Source organism: Moschus berezovskii, chromosome 23, assembly GCF_049115385.1.
Source record: "Moschus berezovskii isolate FMDL1 chromosome 23, NW_MosBer_1.0, whole genome shotgun sequence".
In the NCBI taxonomy this organism is placed as follows: domain Eukaryota; kingdom Metazoa; phylum Chordata; class Mammalia; order Artiodactyla; family Moschidae; genus Moschus; species Moschus berezovskii.
The window spans coordinates 40,585,657-40,602,944 of record NC_142482.1 but is presented as its reverse complement, the minus strand read 5'-3'; the positions used below and the strand labels follow the sequence as shown (position 1 = coordinate 40,602,944).

The 17,288-nt window shown below is 38.7% G+C and overlaps 2 protein-coding genes across 2 annotated transcripts; both read left to right on the top strand.

Moving 5' to 3' along the window:
• Positions 1-3,614: 3,614 nt before the first annotated feature.
• LOC129543519 (olfactory receptor 2G3-like) lies at positions 3,615-9,061 on the top strand. Its single transcript, XM_055406661.2, has 2 exons — positions 3,615-3,637; positions 8,122-9,061. The coding sequence occupies exons 1-2, from the start codon at positions 3,615-3,617 to the stop codon at positions 9,059-9,061; spliced, it is 963 nt and encodes a 320-aa protein (XP_055262636.2).
• A 6,797-nt stretch (positions 9,062-15,858) lies between these two features.
• LOC148774162 (olfactory receptor 2G3-like) lies at positions 15,859-16,800 on the top strand. Its single transcript, XM_088831257.1, has one exon. It carries the CDS (start codon positions 15,859-15,861, stop codon positions 16,798-16,800), a length of 942 nt encoding a protein of 313 aa, XP_088687383.1.
• Positions 16,801-17,288: the final 488 nt, after the last annotated feature.

Sequence of the window (17,288 nt, the reverse complement as noted above, 5' to 3'; positions counted from 1 at the left end):
GATAATCAATTGCATAATACCTTGTAAATAGATGCGTGCATGTACACAGACATTTTGCTGTCAAGGTATTCAAAACAGATACTTTCATGTTGTCATAGCATACTGGATAACAGATAGAAATGACCAATGAACTTCCAGTCTGTGAGAACATCCTTTAGTTCTATACATAATAAAGTTTGCAGAGGCTGTTAAGGTCTTTCACCTACTTTCTATTACATACTATTAAATATAGCTAGGTAATATTGTGTCTATATTATTTAGATAGTACCTTAAAAGATTTTTTATTGAAGTATAGTTGAGTTACAATGTGTTAATTTCAGGTGTACATCAAATTGATCCAACTTTATACATATATAGTTTATATATTCTTGTATTTTTAATATATACTTATAAATGATTTATGATGTTTAGTTGTTAAGTTGTGTCCAACTTTTTTGTGACTTCATGGACTGATGTCCACCAGGCTCCTCTGTCCACGGGATTTTCCAGGCAAGAATACTGGAGTGGGTTGCCATTTCCTTCTCCAGGGGATCTTCCTGACTCAAAGATTGAACTCATGTCTCCTATATTGGTAGGCAGATTCTTTACCGCTGAGCTACCCTGGGAAGCCCCATATATAATATATATGTACATCTACATTCTTTTAATATTCTTTTCCATTATAGAGTATCACCAGCTACTGAATATCAGTCCATGTGCTCTACAGGGACTGATATTCAATATCCTTTTTAATTTACTTTATAGTACTATATAGTAGTGAAATAGAAAACCACTCCAGTATTCTTGCCTGGAGAATCCCGTGAACGGAGAAGCCTGGTAGGCTACAGTCCACGGGGTCACAAAGAGTCGGACACGACTGAGCGATGGAATGGAACGGAACGGAAACTTCTCATTCATTCCTCATTAAAATTTTAATTCATTAAAGTTTTTGTTAGAGAACCTCAGTTTTGTATACATGCATGCCACAGAATCTTTTAAGGAATGGTTAAAAATAAAGCCTTTGTGGGAAAACTGGTCAACCACTTGTAAAAGAATGAAACTAGAACACTCCCTAACACCATACACAAAAATAAATTCAAAGTGGATTAAAGATCTAAACGTAAGACCAGAAACTATAAAATTCCTAGAAGAAAACATAGGCAAAACACTCTCCGACATAAATCACAGCAAGATCTTCTATGATCCATCTCCCAGAGAAATGGAAATAAGAGCAAAAATGAACAAATGGGACCTAATTAAACTTAAAATCTTTTGCACAACAAAGGAAACTATAAGCAAGATGAAAGGACAGCCTTCAGAATGGGAGAAAATTACAGCAACTGAAAAAGAATTAATCTCAAAAATATACAAGCAACTCCTGCAGCTCAATTCCAGAATAATAAACAACCCAATTAAAAAAATGGCACAAAGAACTAAACAGACATTTCTCCAAAGAAGACATACAGATGGTTAACAAACACATGAAAAGATGCTCAACATCACTCATTATCAGAGAAATGCAAATCAAAACCACAATGAGATACCATTTCACGCCAGTCAGAATGGCTGCTATCCAAAAGTCTACAAGCAATAAATGCTGGAGAGGGTGTGGAGAAAAGGGAACCCTCTTGCACTGCTGGTGGGAATGCAAACTAGTACAGCCACTATGGAGAACAGTGTGGAGATTCCTCAAAAAACTGAAAATAGAACTGCCATATGACCCAGAAATCCCATTGCTGGGCATACACACCAAGGAAGCCAGAATTGAAAGAGACACATGTACCCCAATGTTCATCACAGCACTGTTTATAATAGCCAGGACATGGAAGCAACCTCGATGTCCATCTGCAGATGAATGGATAAGAAAGCTGTGGTACATATACACAATCGAATATTACTCAGCCATTAAAAAGAATGCATTTGAATCAGTTCTAATGGGTGGATGAACCAGGAGCCTATTATACAGAGTGAAGTAAACCAGAAAGAAAAACACCAATACAGTATGCAAATGTATATATATGAAATTTAGAAAGATGATAACAATAACCCTGTATGCGAGACAGCAAAAGAGACACAGATGTATAGAACAGTCTTTTGGACTCTGTGGGAGAGGGTGAGGGTGGGATGATTTGGGAGAATGGCATTGAAACATGTATATTATCATATGTGAAATGGATTGCCAGTGCAGGTTTGCTGCACGGGACAGGGTGCTCCAGGCTGGTGCACTGGGATGACCCAGAGGGATAGGATGGGGAGGGAGGTGGGAGGGAGGTTCAGCATAGGGAACACATGTACACCTGTGGCTGATTCATGGCAATGTATGGCATTACTTTGCCAACAAAGGTCCCTCTAGTCAAGGCTATGGTTTTTCCTGTGGTCATGTATGGATATGAGAGTTGGACTATAAAGAAAGCTGAGCACCAAAGAATTGATGCTTTTGAACTGTGGTGTTGGAGAAGACTCTTGAGAGTCCCTTGGACTGAAAGAAGATCCAACCAGTCCATTCTAAAGGAGATCAATCCTGAGTGTTCATTGGAAGGACTGATGCTAAAGCTGAAACTCCAATACTTTGGCCACCTCATGCGATGAATTGACTCACTGGAAAAGACTCTGATGCTGGGAGGGATTGGGGGCAGGAGGAGAAGGGGACGACAGAGAATGAGATGGCTGGATGGCATCACCGACTCGATGGACATGAGTTTGAGTGAACTCCGGGAGTTGGTGATGGACAGGGAGGCCTGGCGTGCTGTGATTCATGGGGTCGCAAAGAGTCGGACACGACTGAAAGACTGAACTGAACTGAACTGAACTGATGGCAAAACCACTACAATATTGTAAAGTAATTAACCTCCAATTAAAATGAATAAATTTATTCAAAAAAAGCCTTTGTATCAAAAAGGAATTATGCTCTACACACAGCAGTATTATCACTTCTTAAGGTATTGCCAGTGTTATTCTATAGTTGTCTCTTAAGTAGATGGTGTATATCAGGTTTTGTTTAAAATAATCCATTCAGGTACAATTTATATTTTACATAAGTTATAAATATATGGATAAATATAAGATATAAATATATACATTTAATTTGAAAATTACAGTGTTCATGTATTGGGATTTTCTGTAAAAGTTTCTGATGAAGTTGGGCTTCCCTGGTGGCTCAGACAGTAAGGAATCTGCCTGCAATGCTGGAGATCGTGTTCAGTCCCTGAGCTGGGAAGATCCGCTGGAGAAGGGAATGGCAACCCACTCCAGTATTCTTGCCTGGAGATTCTCATGGACAGAGGGGCTCAGTGGGCTACAGTCCATGGGGTTGCAAAGAGTCCGATACATCTTAGCAAGTAACGCTCACATAATAGTAAACATTCGAAACAACTGATATGTAAACTATGTCGTAATTTTCCTTCTATAAACTTCTCTTTCAACTGCAGTGACAAAGTGAGAAAATGTAGTGCCAAAAAGGGATAAAAATACTTGCTAGGTGTGCTGGTCCTGGGTCTGTTTGCCCTCAAATTCTTTCATTGTCCCTTTTCATCACTGTTCTGTATTACAGGAGGACTGGGGTCTGAAGGCTGCTTCCTCCAGGCTCCCATATTGACTGGCTTTCACGTGGGAGACACTGACTTCATGAGAGCAGAATGAAGAGAAAAGAGAAGCCAGGGTAATTCTGCCTTCCACTGTGCTGTAGGAGGCTTTTCAAGATGCGGAGGCCATCTCTTCTTTTGGTTCTAATTCTGTTGGCAAGCTTACCATTGTCCCTGCTTCCACCTGGTTATCCTCGGCCTTTGGCTTCTTTTGCTTCTTCAAGTCCAGCAGTAGGAATAGCTGCCAGCTATTTCTAGTCTCAAGTTCAACTCTCATTTCACTGTTTGGTTTTCCAGCTACCCCATCACTTGTGTAAGCCACTTATGCATTCAGTTCAGTTCAGTTCAGTCACTCAGTCGTGTCCGACTCTTTGCGACCCCATGAATCACAGCACGCCAGGCCTCCTTGTCCATCACCAACTCCCGGAGTTCACTCAAACTCATGGCCAACAAGTCGGTGATGCCATCCAGCCATCTCATTCTCTGTCGTCCCCGTCTCCTCCCACCCCCAATCCCTCCTAGCATCAGACTCTTTTCCAGTGAATCAACTCTTCACGTGAGGTGGCCAAAGTATTGGAGATTCAGCTTTAGCATCAGTCCTTCCAATGAACACCCAGGATTGATCTCCTTTAGAATGGACTGGTTGGACCTCCTTGCAGTAAAAGTCTCCCTATTGCAAAAGATCCAAAACTATTTGTAACTGGCCCCACACTCTGGACTTTGTACACTCTTCTTTTCCAGAAAGTATACTTCTTAGGAAATATTTAGTCCACTTCTAATCACGTTCTGGTGACAAAATCTATTTTCTATGAAACAGTCTTACAAATTTCCACAGGAGACAACGCCTTACTGCAAAGCAATGAAGTTTTAAGTTGGATTTAGATACCATTATAATAATCGGCGGAGAAGGCAATGGCACCCCACTCCAGTACTCTTGCCTGGAAAATCCCATGGACAGAGAAGCCTGGTAGGCTGCAGTCCATGGGGTCGCTAAGAGTCGAACACAACTGAGCAACTTCACTTTTACTTTTCACTTTCATGCATTGGAGCAGGAAATGGCAACCCACTCCAGTGGAGAATCCCAGGGACAGGGGAGCCTGGTGGGCTTCCGTCTATGGGGTCGCACAGAGTCGGACATGACTGAAGCGACTTAGCAGCATAATAATTGGAGGATACTGGGACTAATCAATGTTTCTTTCTTCCTTGAAATGTTGCTTGAGAAAGACTGATTCTGAATATTTAAAATATTGACCCTTCTTTTGAATGAGGCTCAAGAACTCAATTACTGATATGTATAATATCAGTAATTATATAAAGACATTCATTATATAAAACCAAATCTACTTAAGGGCTTCCCTGATAGTTCAGTTGATAAAGAATCTGCCCACAATGCAGGAGACCCTGGTTCAATTCCTGGGTCAGGAAGATCCGCTGGAGAAGGGATAGGTTACCCATTCCAGTATTCTTGGACTTCCCTTGTGGCTCAGCTGGTAAAGAATCCACCTGCAATGAGGGAGACCCCAATTCGATCCCTGGACTGGGGAAGATCTCCTGGAGAAGGGAAAGGCTATCCACTCCAGTATCCTGGCCTGGAGAATTCCCATAGTCCATGGGGTCACAAAGAGTCAGACATGACTGAGCAACTTTCACTTCACTTTCACGATCTCACTTAATGCCACAAATAGCTTTTGGAAAATTATCGACTACACTTAAGATGCTTTATGTGCTGAGAATAATTTATCAATATTGAAGAAAAAGGCCAATGGCAACAAATCTACAGATGCTTTCTCTAGCACTAAACTCTGACTACCTGATAAACAGCTTATTATTCTAATAATAATAATAATTAATAGTTTAGAATTAATAATTCTAATAATAGTAGTTCAACTCTCAGAAAGTGTTTCTGAATAATTCAATACTGTTTTTTTTTTAATTGCGGGATAACTGCTTTATAAAGTTGTATTGGTTTTTCTTTTCTTCACCCACAGGAAAGAATATAAGAATGCACACGCTTGAGGGACTGGGGTGAAGGTGACGTAGTTTGTCTATGATATTGCCTGGCTGGAGATAAAACAAAGGTCCAGTTGAGGAATGCCTTCCTTCACACTTCTCCCTTGAGAAAGCCCTGTTCTGGACACTTTAGACTCCATGTTAATTATCAACTTGCAGATACAGATCCCTGAGGTCTTAAACATCTATCTCCTATGTACTTCTCAGTTTTTTCTAATTTGACTTCCTCGAAGGACTACTGCTCAAGAACCAGTTACTTCCACTGAGTTCATTGGTATTGGGCAATGATATTCACTTCAGTGAAGCAATTGTAACATGCTTAAATCATGTTGCCCATCTTCTCTTCTGCAAGCTGACAAAGATATAAGGCAGAAGGAGGATGACCTAGATGATGGAAGAAACCCCTTTTAGTTTCTTCTTTTACCACCTCTCTCTCTCCTTCTCGAGTGGCCTCCAGGTACATTAGCCAGCATTGACTGACTCAGCAACTTTAAAGACTCACTTTGTCTCTCCTCCAGATTCCCTTTCAGGAGTCCTTCCTCTATGCATTTGCCGAATACAATCATTTTTCATACCACAAAAATAATCAGAAAAGGGCATGGCAGAAAGAAAGTTCTTGAGCTTTTTGCCCAAAGGAAAAAGATATTCCTCTAGATATTTCTTCCATTTGACAGTAGTTAAAATCTTGATATAAGCTAAATGTTCTTCAATGGAAGAATGGATAAAGGAAAATGAGATTATCTATCTGGTGCAGCCATGAGAAAGGAGATTCTGCCATTTGCTACAACCTGTACGAAAATACTATATGGTATCACTTAAGTGCTGAATTAAAAAAAGACAGAGAAACAGAATATAGACTAGAATAGTGGGTTGCAGAGACTAAGGGGAGGGGTAAATGGAGCAACGTAAGTCAAAGGATACAAATTTTCAGTTATAAGAGTAAGTTCTGAGGAGCTAATGTGTGACATGGTGACTTCAGTTAATAACATGGTATTGTAGCTTGAAAGTCGCTGAAAGTAGATCATAAGCATTCTCACCTCACACAGAGAAAAGAGTTAACCAATGTTATCTATGTGAGGTGATGAATATGTTAATTTTCTTGATCTTTGTAATCATTCTGCAATATATATGTATAGCATGTTATCATGTTGTACACTTTAAATACATACAATTACATTTGTTCAACTTTCTTCAATAACATTAAAAAAACAAAATTTTGAAAGCATTGTTTATTTCACTTGAGATGCAATGTTACTTGTAAAAGTATACACATACCTGAATAAGCTTACAAATTTAGCTTTCATTATTCCTAAATGATTCAACAAGATACTGATTTTAGAACATAAAGGGGACTTCCCAAGTGGTGCAGTGGTAAACAATCTGCTTGCCAATTCAGGAGATGTGGATTCAGTCCCTGGATTGGGAAGATGCCCTGGAGAAAGAAATGGCAAGCCCCTGAAGTATTCTTGCGTGGAAAATCCCATGGACAGAGAAGCCTAGCAAGTTACAGTCCATGGGGTTGCAAAGAGTTGGACATGACTTAGCATGCACGCTTGATGAGAGCATAAAATTTGGGGACACAGAAGATGATGTTGTAGAAAAGTAGTAAATGAAGAGGTATGGTGAAATGTAATCTGGACTGATTCTGTTATGCAGAATGTAAAATTGATGACAAAGATATATTTTGACTTTTCATGACATTCAGTTCAGTTCAGTTCACCATTACCAAATGCCAATTCCTTGTCTTTAACTAAGTGGCTGTGTGTAAGTGAGTTTTTACCTTATCTTTTTAAATAAATCTGAAGACATTTTATCAAAAACTGAACAAATTGCACACATGAGTTTGTGCATCTGTTTTTATGTGCATGTATCACAAATATCTTTTTATCAACTTTGAGGTATAAAAACTTGTGGTCAGTTGCTAAATAGCTTATAAAATTATTTAGCTTTCCTCTCTGCTGAAATTCACCTGTGTCTGACCCTATACACACTCTGATCAAATATTTAGTTATAAGAAACATTATCAGAACTTGCTTTGTCTTGAGTAACAAAAGACACAAAATATGTTCCATTTATTTTTCTGATCTACTGACTCAACCGTTATTCATTATTTTTGCATTGCAATTTCTGTGGAAACAAACAAAGATCACTCATAATTCATTTCATACTAGGTGCTTAAATTTGCTTCAGCATTCCTATCCTCTTTTCCCCCCACTTCTACTAACAGAATTATATAGCCACTCAAACTGAGAGCTTTTCTTTTCTTATTAGGAAAATAACCTTCAATAATAATTTTCAACAAATGGGAAAAGAGAATGATCACACACCAAAAAAAGAGGATGAGTCAAATATTTATTGAGTCAAGAAATGATGACACAAAACAATGCCTTTGTTTTTAAGAATGCCTTTTTAATAATTACCATTTTTCCTTCTCTGTGAAAACTGACTAGTTAAGAAAATCTGAGTTTATTTCAAATTTTAGAAGTAAATGGTAATAATGTTATTTCCCTCAATTGAATTTTGTGTCCATTTTTCTCTTTTACAATAACAGACTAATGGAACAAAATAATGAAACATCTGGGGGAGATTTTATTTTGCTTGGATTCTCAGACCAGCCTCAACTGGAAACCATCCTTTTTGTGATCATTTTGATATCCTATCTTTTGACCATCCTGGGCAACACAGTCATTATCCTGGTCTCCTGCCTGGACTCCAAACTTCACACCCCTATGTATTTCTTCCTCACAAATCTCTCCTTTCTTGACCTTTGCTTAACTACCAGCATTGTCCCCCAGTTGTTGTGGAACCTGAAGGGACCAGCCAAGACCATCACATCAACAGGCTGTGCCATACAACTCTATGTGTCCCTCTCACTGGGTTCTACTGAGTGTGTTCTCCTGACCATCATGGCATTTGATCGCTATGTGGCGGTCTGCAGACCTCTCAATTACACCAGTGTTATGCACCCATCATTTTGTAAGTCCTTGGCAGGAATAGCCTGGCTATGTGGAATAGGAAACACTCTTATCCAAGGAACCATCACCCTTCAACTTCCTCGCTGTGGACATCACCTTGTGCACAACTTCTTATGCGAAGTGCCTGTCATGATCAATTTGGCCTGCTTTGACATCCATGCAAATGAAGTCCAGCTTTTTGTGGCCACATTAGTTCTCCTTCTTCTTCCCCTGGCATTGATATTGGTCTCTTATGGATTCATTGTGCAAGCAGTGACAAAAATTAAGTCATTCCAAGCTTGGCGTAAGGTTCTAGGGACCTGTGGTTCCCATCTGCTGGTGGTGTCCCTCTTCTTTGGGACCAGCTCAGCCACATACATTCAACCAAAGAGATTCTATGGCCATAGACAGGGGGAGTTCCTTACACTCTTCTACACTGTTGTAACTCCCACCCTCAACCCCCTCATATATACTCTGAGGAACAAGGATGTGAAAGGAGCCCTGAGAAGAGTGCTGAAAATAGAACAAAATTCCTAAGGAAAAATCAAGGAAACTGACTTTTCATTGAGGAAAATTATTAAGGAGACCTAAGATTAAATAACTACTCCCAAGTGACTGCTTACCTTTCTGCCTGTATTTACCAACAATATGGCTACTGTGGTTCAGGGGGAAAAAAGCACATTTAGATTTGTATATCTCATGAAACTTCATCTGTGTGTATGTGTGTGTTTTATAAACATATTCATACTTTTTTCTACTAAATGTCTTTAAAGGGAATATCTCAGAATAGGGAGATTTAGTGATCTACCCAATATGCATGTGCTTACATATTTGATTATGGAATTAAATAGTGTTTAATATGAACCAGAAAATGGAAACGTATATATTAGCATGAGGTAATTACTGTTGTACTTCTTTTGTAAAAGAGCCCTGGTGTGACACTGTTTAAAACATTCGACCACAGTATCCCAAATCTTTCAAGAAAAGAAAAAAAAAGAAAAACTTGAAAATATGGGCTCTTTTTACAGTAATGTACCAGATTTGTGAATCTACTTAAAATGCTATTAAGAAAAAGGTTTGCTTTTAAATGAAAGCAATAGAAGTAATTGTTAAATAATTATATAAGTTACTTAATCATTTAATGAAATACTAAAACTTAATGTAATCTAATTTCAAATGGATCGAGGGTCTACAGGGCAAAACTTCGTATTGAATCTTACTCGATGCTGTATTTCTTATTTCAGGGTCTCTGAAATTGTAAAACACGTGGGTTCTGAAGCCAGACTTGGTTTGAAACTTTGCTCTTTCTACTCATTAGCTATATAAAACCTTTTGTTCTTTACTTAATCTCTCTGTTCCTCAGTTTAATCACCTCACAGGTTTGCAGTGAGAATTAAACACATTAATTCATGCAATGTTCTTTAAAATGACTCATGGCTCTGGTAAGTGCTGAACAAATCTTAAAGAGTATTAAATACTTTCGAAAACACTATGGTATTCTATAACTTCCAAATTCTTCAGTCTTCCTCCATCCGTCTTAACTTGTGCTTGGTTTGTTTGCAATTGTCTTATATTCTGCATTGTCCTGTACATCGCACTTCTTTTTCATTGTGCTGAAAACACTGAGACCAACCAAAATCTCTCTTTACTTCACTTCTCTTTAGATCAGCACCAAGTTTCACTTCTTAAGAGCCAGTTTAGGTGGTGTAATCTGTGTTGTAGAGAATATGATTGATATTTTGAGTCAAAATGCTTGAGTTCAAAACCCAATCTATCAAGCTAATCAAGTAAATCAGTACTTAATATTTGGGTGGTAATAAGAGTTCCTAATTTACATGACTGTTGTGATAAATAAATCTGAGTTTAGCCCACGGTCTGTTATATATTAATAGAAACCACACAATAATTAAGGCTACTTCTACACCACTTTTGTGATTTAAAAACTCACGATGACTTGATAGGCCTTAACCATTTGATCTCTCTGACAGAAACTTTCACCATTTTCTAAAATTATTTTAATAACCTTTAAATAGACCAAAGGATCCCCACTGCTTTTCATAACTCCTCTAACTCAGCATAAAATCTAAATATGAGTTCTACTTTATAGTTAGGTCTACCTGACCCTCGCATGAATATCAAAGTCTTCTTAATCTTATTCCCTATTGTTATCTTAATCCTTTCCCTCCATCTTATTCACATTCCATTGCCCTCATTCAGATCCTCTATTTTGATTTTAAATAAGTTTGCAAGCACGTGATCCTGAGCTGAAATGAGTTTATGGATATATTTGGTATGGAGATTATAGTTATTTCAATAACTATGAGTGCCTTCAGCTGTGTAATATGCTCTCTGCTGCACAACAGACCTTTATGCCAACCCATGTAATTCAACTCATGTAATTCACCTTCTAGTCTCTTAGACACTTGTTATCTATGACTGAATTCCTAAGACCTCCAAACTGTTTCTTCAAACCTTCCTTTTCTCCCAGTTTGATTATTCCATAAAATTATTTTCCATATATAATTCTACTTTTCCAATTTAAATGATTGCTGTTCTTTAGTTGCTAAGCCGTGTGCAACTCTTTTGTGACCCCATGAACTGTAGCCCACCAGGCTCTTCTGTCCATGGGATTTCCCAGGCAAGAAGACTAGAGAGGGTTGCCATTTCATTCTCTAGGGGATCTTCCCAATTCAGGGATCAAACCTGCATCTCCTGCATTGGCAGGCAGATTCTTTACCACTGAGCCACTGATTACTAATGTCAAAAAACAAAAATTCAGCCTAATAAATTTTAAGATTTAATTGGTTTTATTTAGCAAGTCATAAATCAGGTAGCTTCCCATCTACCAAGTAAAGAGAAGTTATACATAATAGGAGACTTTTATAGGCAGAAGGAGAAAAGACCGGATTGTTTCAGGTTCAGGTAAGCTACCTATGGGGGATGAAAAGGGACTATGTATTAGAATACCTCATTGGCGCTGTCAACAAAAATTTATCAGCCTCAGCCTACCTAAGAAAGAATTGGAAAATTTTATTCAAGCCAAATTTAAGGATTATAACCCAAGAAGAGCATCTCAGAAAGCTCAGAGAACTGTTCCCCCATTAGAAGTCAAAACACAGTTTACATAAGTTTCTTGAGACAGAGGGCTGTACATCAAATGATGTGTTCTTGACAGTTTATATAAACAGACTTTAGCACCTTCATGGTGAGTCATATGACCCTAAACAAGATCAAGAAGAAATGTTGTCTTTTAAGGAGTTGTCTTGTGGCTGCCCTTTATGGATGATCAGGTGTTCCTACCAATGGGACAGGTTTTATCAACACATAACGGAGAGACACAATTCACAGTGTGGGGAGAGAGGAGGCTAAGGGCAGAGAAGAAATTTTATGTTTAAATTTTTATAGGACTGTCAGAAAATATTAATTTTATTTCAGTGTGTTGACAAGAAAATTCCAGACTGACTAGCTAAAACCACACTCCTGAAGGAGGCTGTAACTACAATTAGGTTAGGTTTTGTGTCTCGGTTTACTTTTCTGAGCTTAGCACAGTGACTCCATCTGGGATCGGGCATATCTTTATTTAAATAAAGTTTTAGTAGCACAAAATTCCAGGTTCTCCAGCATTATGATCTGATTTATCCCTTGTCTCCTACAACATGCTGTCATTCATCTTTTGTTCAATTAATGTTTAAACACCCAGCAACTTCTTAATATTCAGGGCAAGTTATTGAACTTGTAGGTAAAATTATTCCACTATAGTGAGAGAAACAATAATACCAAGTTCCTAGGGTGGTGAGTGATAAGTGAGGTACTGCATGTAACATGCTTGGCAGAGTGCCTGGCACCTAGAAAAACTCAGTCCATGTTTACCCATGATATCCTAACAGTAGGAGTACTCATGGGGTGTGATTAATGGAGAAGAACAACAATTTTATTCCTTTATCCATCCTGCCTGTACCATGTAGCAGTTCTTTCCCTGCTCCTGGATTACATCTTTAGAATGTCCCATAATCTTTCCAGCCATTTTCAAATGGTAAAAATGTCAACTTTTAGTAATAAAGTGTTTTCACATTAGTAATTAAAATGTCCACTGTCGAGTGACACTTAATTTACATGTAAAGATTCTGTTTCCTGAGCTTGAGTCTGTTCCCATCTGAGACCTTGCAGTGGAGATGTGGATGAGCTGAGTCCCTGCTTTCCACCTTGTGCATGTTCCTCTGTGCCTCTAGCTGGTAAGTGTAGTTTCTGAACTTGCCAGGGTAAACCTGTGCAGAGGGAAAAGTGGAATCTAGGCAGGAATGTTTACTTGTCTCTGTAGTCAAAGACTGACTTTTCAGTTTCTCACATTTATGTTATTTGCAGTCAATTATCAGGCAATTATTAACATGAGGTCAACTAGCTAACTTCATCAGTTATCAGGGGAATACAAATTGAAATCATGAAATATACAACCAGATTGGCTAAAATTTAAAATATAGAAAATATGAAGATATATTTGTATCTTCAATTCAAATATACAAGATTTCGTTTTGTATATTCTTAAATATACAAATATTCAAGATTACAATTCAATTTGTAATCTTCAATTACAAATATAACAGAATATATTTGTAACTAGCAGGTTCAGTTCAGTTCAGTTCAGTCGCTCAGTCGTGTCCGACTCTCCGCGACCCCATGAATCACAGCACGCCAGGCCTCCCTGTCCATCACCAACTCCCGGAGTTCACTCAAACTCATGTCTAGCAGGTACATATATGTATAATATAGATTATATTATTAGAAATTTAACATGAATATGGCAGAAATGAGGAAATCAACTCAGCGTTGGGTGGTAATGAGGGCTGACTTTAAATATCTCTGGGGTTTGGCCTAGGTGGAAACAACAGTGAAAAATCAGAGGGACAAACCTCTCTCTTTCAGGATCATCTCCTGGGACAGTTCTTCTTATGATGATGCTACAGAGCCTGATATTAATGGCCATGTTGGGAGAACTGTTTCCATGGAACTTTCCCATATTTGGTGTTCTGTGTCCTTTCCAGTCTCTCCTGACTTGCTGACCTTCAGGGAGCTCCATCTTAAATGACAGTCCCTAACACTAGTACATGGGCCTTCAGAGCTCATTTCGAGGTAATAATAATTTGAATCCTATGACTTAAAGTTCTTTTTCACAATGAGAGTATCAGTATTCCAAGGAAGAAAAAACAAAAAAAGGAAATCTGGAAATGTTCTTCTTTTAACTTATTTACTTCTGCTGATGCCTTGTTTTTATATCTACAACATGCTTATGACTCTTAACTTTTAATGGCAAACTGAGATTCTATTTTAAAGTGATGTTCACCCAGGTGTGGAGATCATATGGTCCATGGGTGATGATAAATTTTGCATCATAGTGGCTTAGAATTTTTCTAGAAGCCTAAAGTAAACATACTGTTATAACTTTCTGTATAAATAAGGAGCAAGTTCATGACTGTGAATTGATCTTTCATGCTATTTCTGTTGAGGTATTGCATATATGTGTCGGGGAATGTGGCAGGAGTTAAAACACAGGAGAAATTCTCATTTGAGAGGATAAGGTAGCAACCTGCAGGCTGAATTAAAGAAAATCAAACAAGAGACATGAATTTGGCTTTTTGTTACGCCTTTAATAGGAAAAATGAGTACTTTTTAGGGAACCAAATAGTTGGGAATTGACCATGAATAATAGAATCGAAGGAATTATGCATGTGTGCATGTATTTGTATTTTTGTGCATGCATATGAAGATATATAATTATAAGAGTGTTTATAAGAAAAATGTCTATATAATATAAACTGGTTTGTTCTGTAGGGGTCCTTTTGTATGCTTATTTTACTGTTATTTATTTTTGCTATTTTGAGTGATCACTCAGTGACATCATGCTGCTGGTGAATGTCTAGATCCCACACTGGACGCTTCCCTTAACTTCTTTCCTTTTCACTGGGTTCTACTAAGTATCATTTTTACATGATAAGATAAATCAACACATATTATATATGAGTATATTTTACTTCCATGATTAATTTTCTTGACAAGTAATAAAACAATTTCAGGATATGCAATTATTAAGGAAGAATTTTGAGACCTGAGTGATTTTCACTGATGGCATGTAAAAGCACCTGTTTGTCTTAAACAGGAAATAGAGTTACGGTCTTTGGGGAATAAGGTTTGTATCGGTGAATATACTTCAAACATTTGCATAGCTGTTTGGACTTTTTGAAAGTCCATTACAAATCCTGGCCTTTTAATCTTCCTAAAGATAAAAATTCGATATGGATGTGAAGTGCATTGAAGCAGCCTTTTTCATCCTACCTAAGACGCTTCCTTTCCTGATCTTCATTCCTTCCATCAGATTCAACTACCTCTTCTTTCAACACACAAGACAGGAAAGTTGACTCCCTTCCTCAACACCACTCACCAAAGAAGGCAAGGAGGTTTGCTCCGAATATGTTCATGAATTTACATCACTAATAAGTGGTGGGATAAATGAGTTGATTAATCCTTAAAGGAAATACATTTTTGAAATCATGTGTGCATAATGATTAAATATTTAGATATAAATGTTAATATTCATTTCAATAGCCAAATGTTTGCCATTTTATAGGAAAAATGATCTTATAATCTCGAGAAGTAGGCTGTTATATATATATATATATATGAAAATCCTGAGGAAAAAATAGCCAACTCAAAATTACAGTTGAAGAATTGAAATATTATTTACACATATTTTACATCAGTATTACTGAGTTTTCCCCATTTAATTTGAATGAATTTGCATAAGCTATAAGTTAATCATATACATTTTATTCTTCTGCTATTCTTTATTTTTTGTGATAAATTTTATCTCACCTTCTAATAGTTACCTCTCAAGAAAACTCTTTCTTCTACAATTAGCCATCATGTACCTCTCTTTGTAGTCTGGGTTTTATTGTCATTTGCTGCAACTTCTGAAGGACATTGCCAAAATTTATTCTATGGGGCACAGTAATTTCTCTCAGAGGCAGCATTTCAAAGAGAAATTTTAAAAGGTTGATACTGGCTTCCCTGGTGGCTCCACTGGTAAAGAATCTGCCTGCAATGTAGGAGGTGCAGGTTAGATCCCTGGGTCAGGAAGGAGGAGATGGCAACCCACTCCAGTATTCTTCCCTGGAGAATCCCATGGACGGAGGAGCCTGATGTGCTTACAGTCCATGGAGTCACAAGAGGCAGACACAACTTAGCAACTAAACCACCACCACCACCACATTGTGACCAGAGGCCGATACATTATCCTTCCTCTGAATTCTTACAATGTTTTCCTCCTTTTTGTGAACAGGGTGATGGGCATGAACAGTAGCAGTGTCAAAGAAGACTTCATCCTGGTGGGCTTCTCTGATCAGCCCAACGTAGAAAAGATACTCTTTGTGGTTGTTTTGGTATCCTATCTCCTGACTCTGGTGGGGAATACAGTCATTATTCTGATCTCCTCCACAGACTCTAAACTCAGAACACCCATGTACTTTTTCCTTACTCACCTCTCCCTAGTTGATATCTGCTTCACTACCAGTATTGTCCCCCAGCTGCTGTGGAACCTAAGAGGACCAGCCAAGACCATAACAGCCCTGGGCTGTGCTGTCCAGCTCTACGTCTCTCTGGCTCTGGGCTCCACTGAGTGCGTTCTCCTGGCTGTAATGGCTTTTGATCGCTATGCTGCGGTGTGCAAACCTCTCCACTACGCAGCCGTAATGAACCCACGGCTGTGCCAGGCTCTGGCAGGGGTTGCATGGCTGAGTGGAGTAGGAAACACTCTCACCCAGAGCACTGTCACCCTCTGGCTGCCTCGCTGTGGACACCGGTGGCTCCATCATTTCTTCTGTGAGGTACCCTCAATGATTAAACTTGCATGTGTGGACATCCATGCCAATGAGGTCCAGCTATTCATTGCTTCATTGGTCTTGCTCCTCTTGCCCTTAGCACTGATATTGATGTCCTATGGACATATAGCCAAGGCAGTTATTAGGATCAATTCAGTCCAGGCCTGGCGCAAAGCCCTGGGGACATGTGGATCCCACTTGATGGTTGTGTCCCTCTTCTATGGGACCATCACAGCTGTTTACATCCAGCCCAACAGTTCTTATGCCCATACTTATGGGAAATTCATCTCCCTCTTGTACACAGTAGTGACTCCAGCCCTCAATCCTCTCATCTACACACTGAGGAATAAAGATGTGAAAGGAGCCCTGGGAAGACTTTTTCACAGAGCCAGAGACCTAGGCTTATAAAAAAATGAAGCTGAGCGCACGGAGGTCGACTTTTTGATGGCAAAATGAAGCGGAAGGTCATCTTGTACCTTCTTTCTCTAAAGAAACACTAACCTATAAGGAACACGCACAATCATCACAGTCTGCTTTATTGTCTGTTACTCAGCCTCAGAACCTTCCGACCTCGCAACCTCTTTCCCAGGCTTCTTTTGGACCCTTTGAAGCCGCCCTCTCCCACACCCTTTAATTGTCCATTATTCACATAATTTCTGTTTCTTGCCCTCCCTTCCTGCTTTTCTTCAATCTTCCTTCCCTTTTCCACTGTTCGTTCTATTTTTCCAATTGTTCTCTCCTGTATTACCCTTTGCCTTCCCTTCCCTCCTTTTTGTTGCTTCCTTCCTTTCCCCCATTTTAGTCTTTCATTTCTTTCCATTTTTATGAGGTGCAGAACAACCATTTCCCTGGCTGCTTCTACACATTATCCCTTCCCAACAGTATTCTCACAATTC

Bases quoted from the DNA above. Each gene is read 5' to 3' on its own strand.
- LOC129543519 (XM_055406661.2), top strand. From the start codon at position 3,615: ATGAAGAGAAAAGAGAAGCCAGG. The intron at 3,638-8,121 runs GTAATTCTGCCT...TTACAATAACAG, and splicing joins AAGAGAAAAGAGAAGCCAGG to ACTAATGGAACAAAATAATG.
- LOC148774162 (XM_088831257.1), top strand. From the start codon at position 15,859: ATGGGCATGAACAGTAGCAGTGTCAAAGAAGACTTCATCCTGGTGGGC.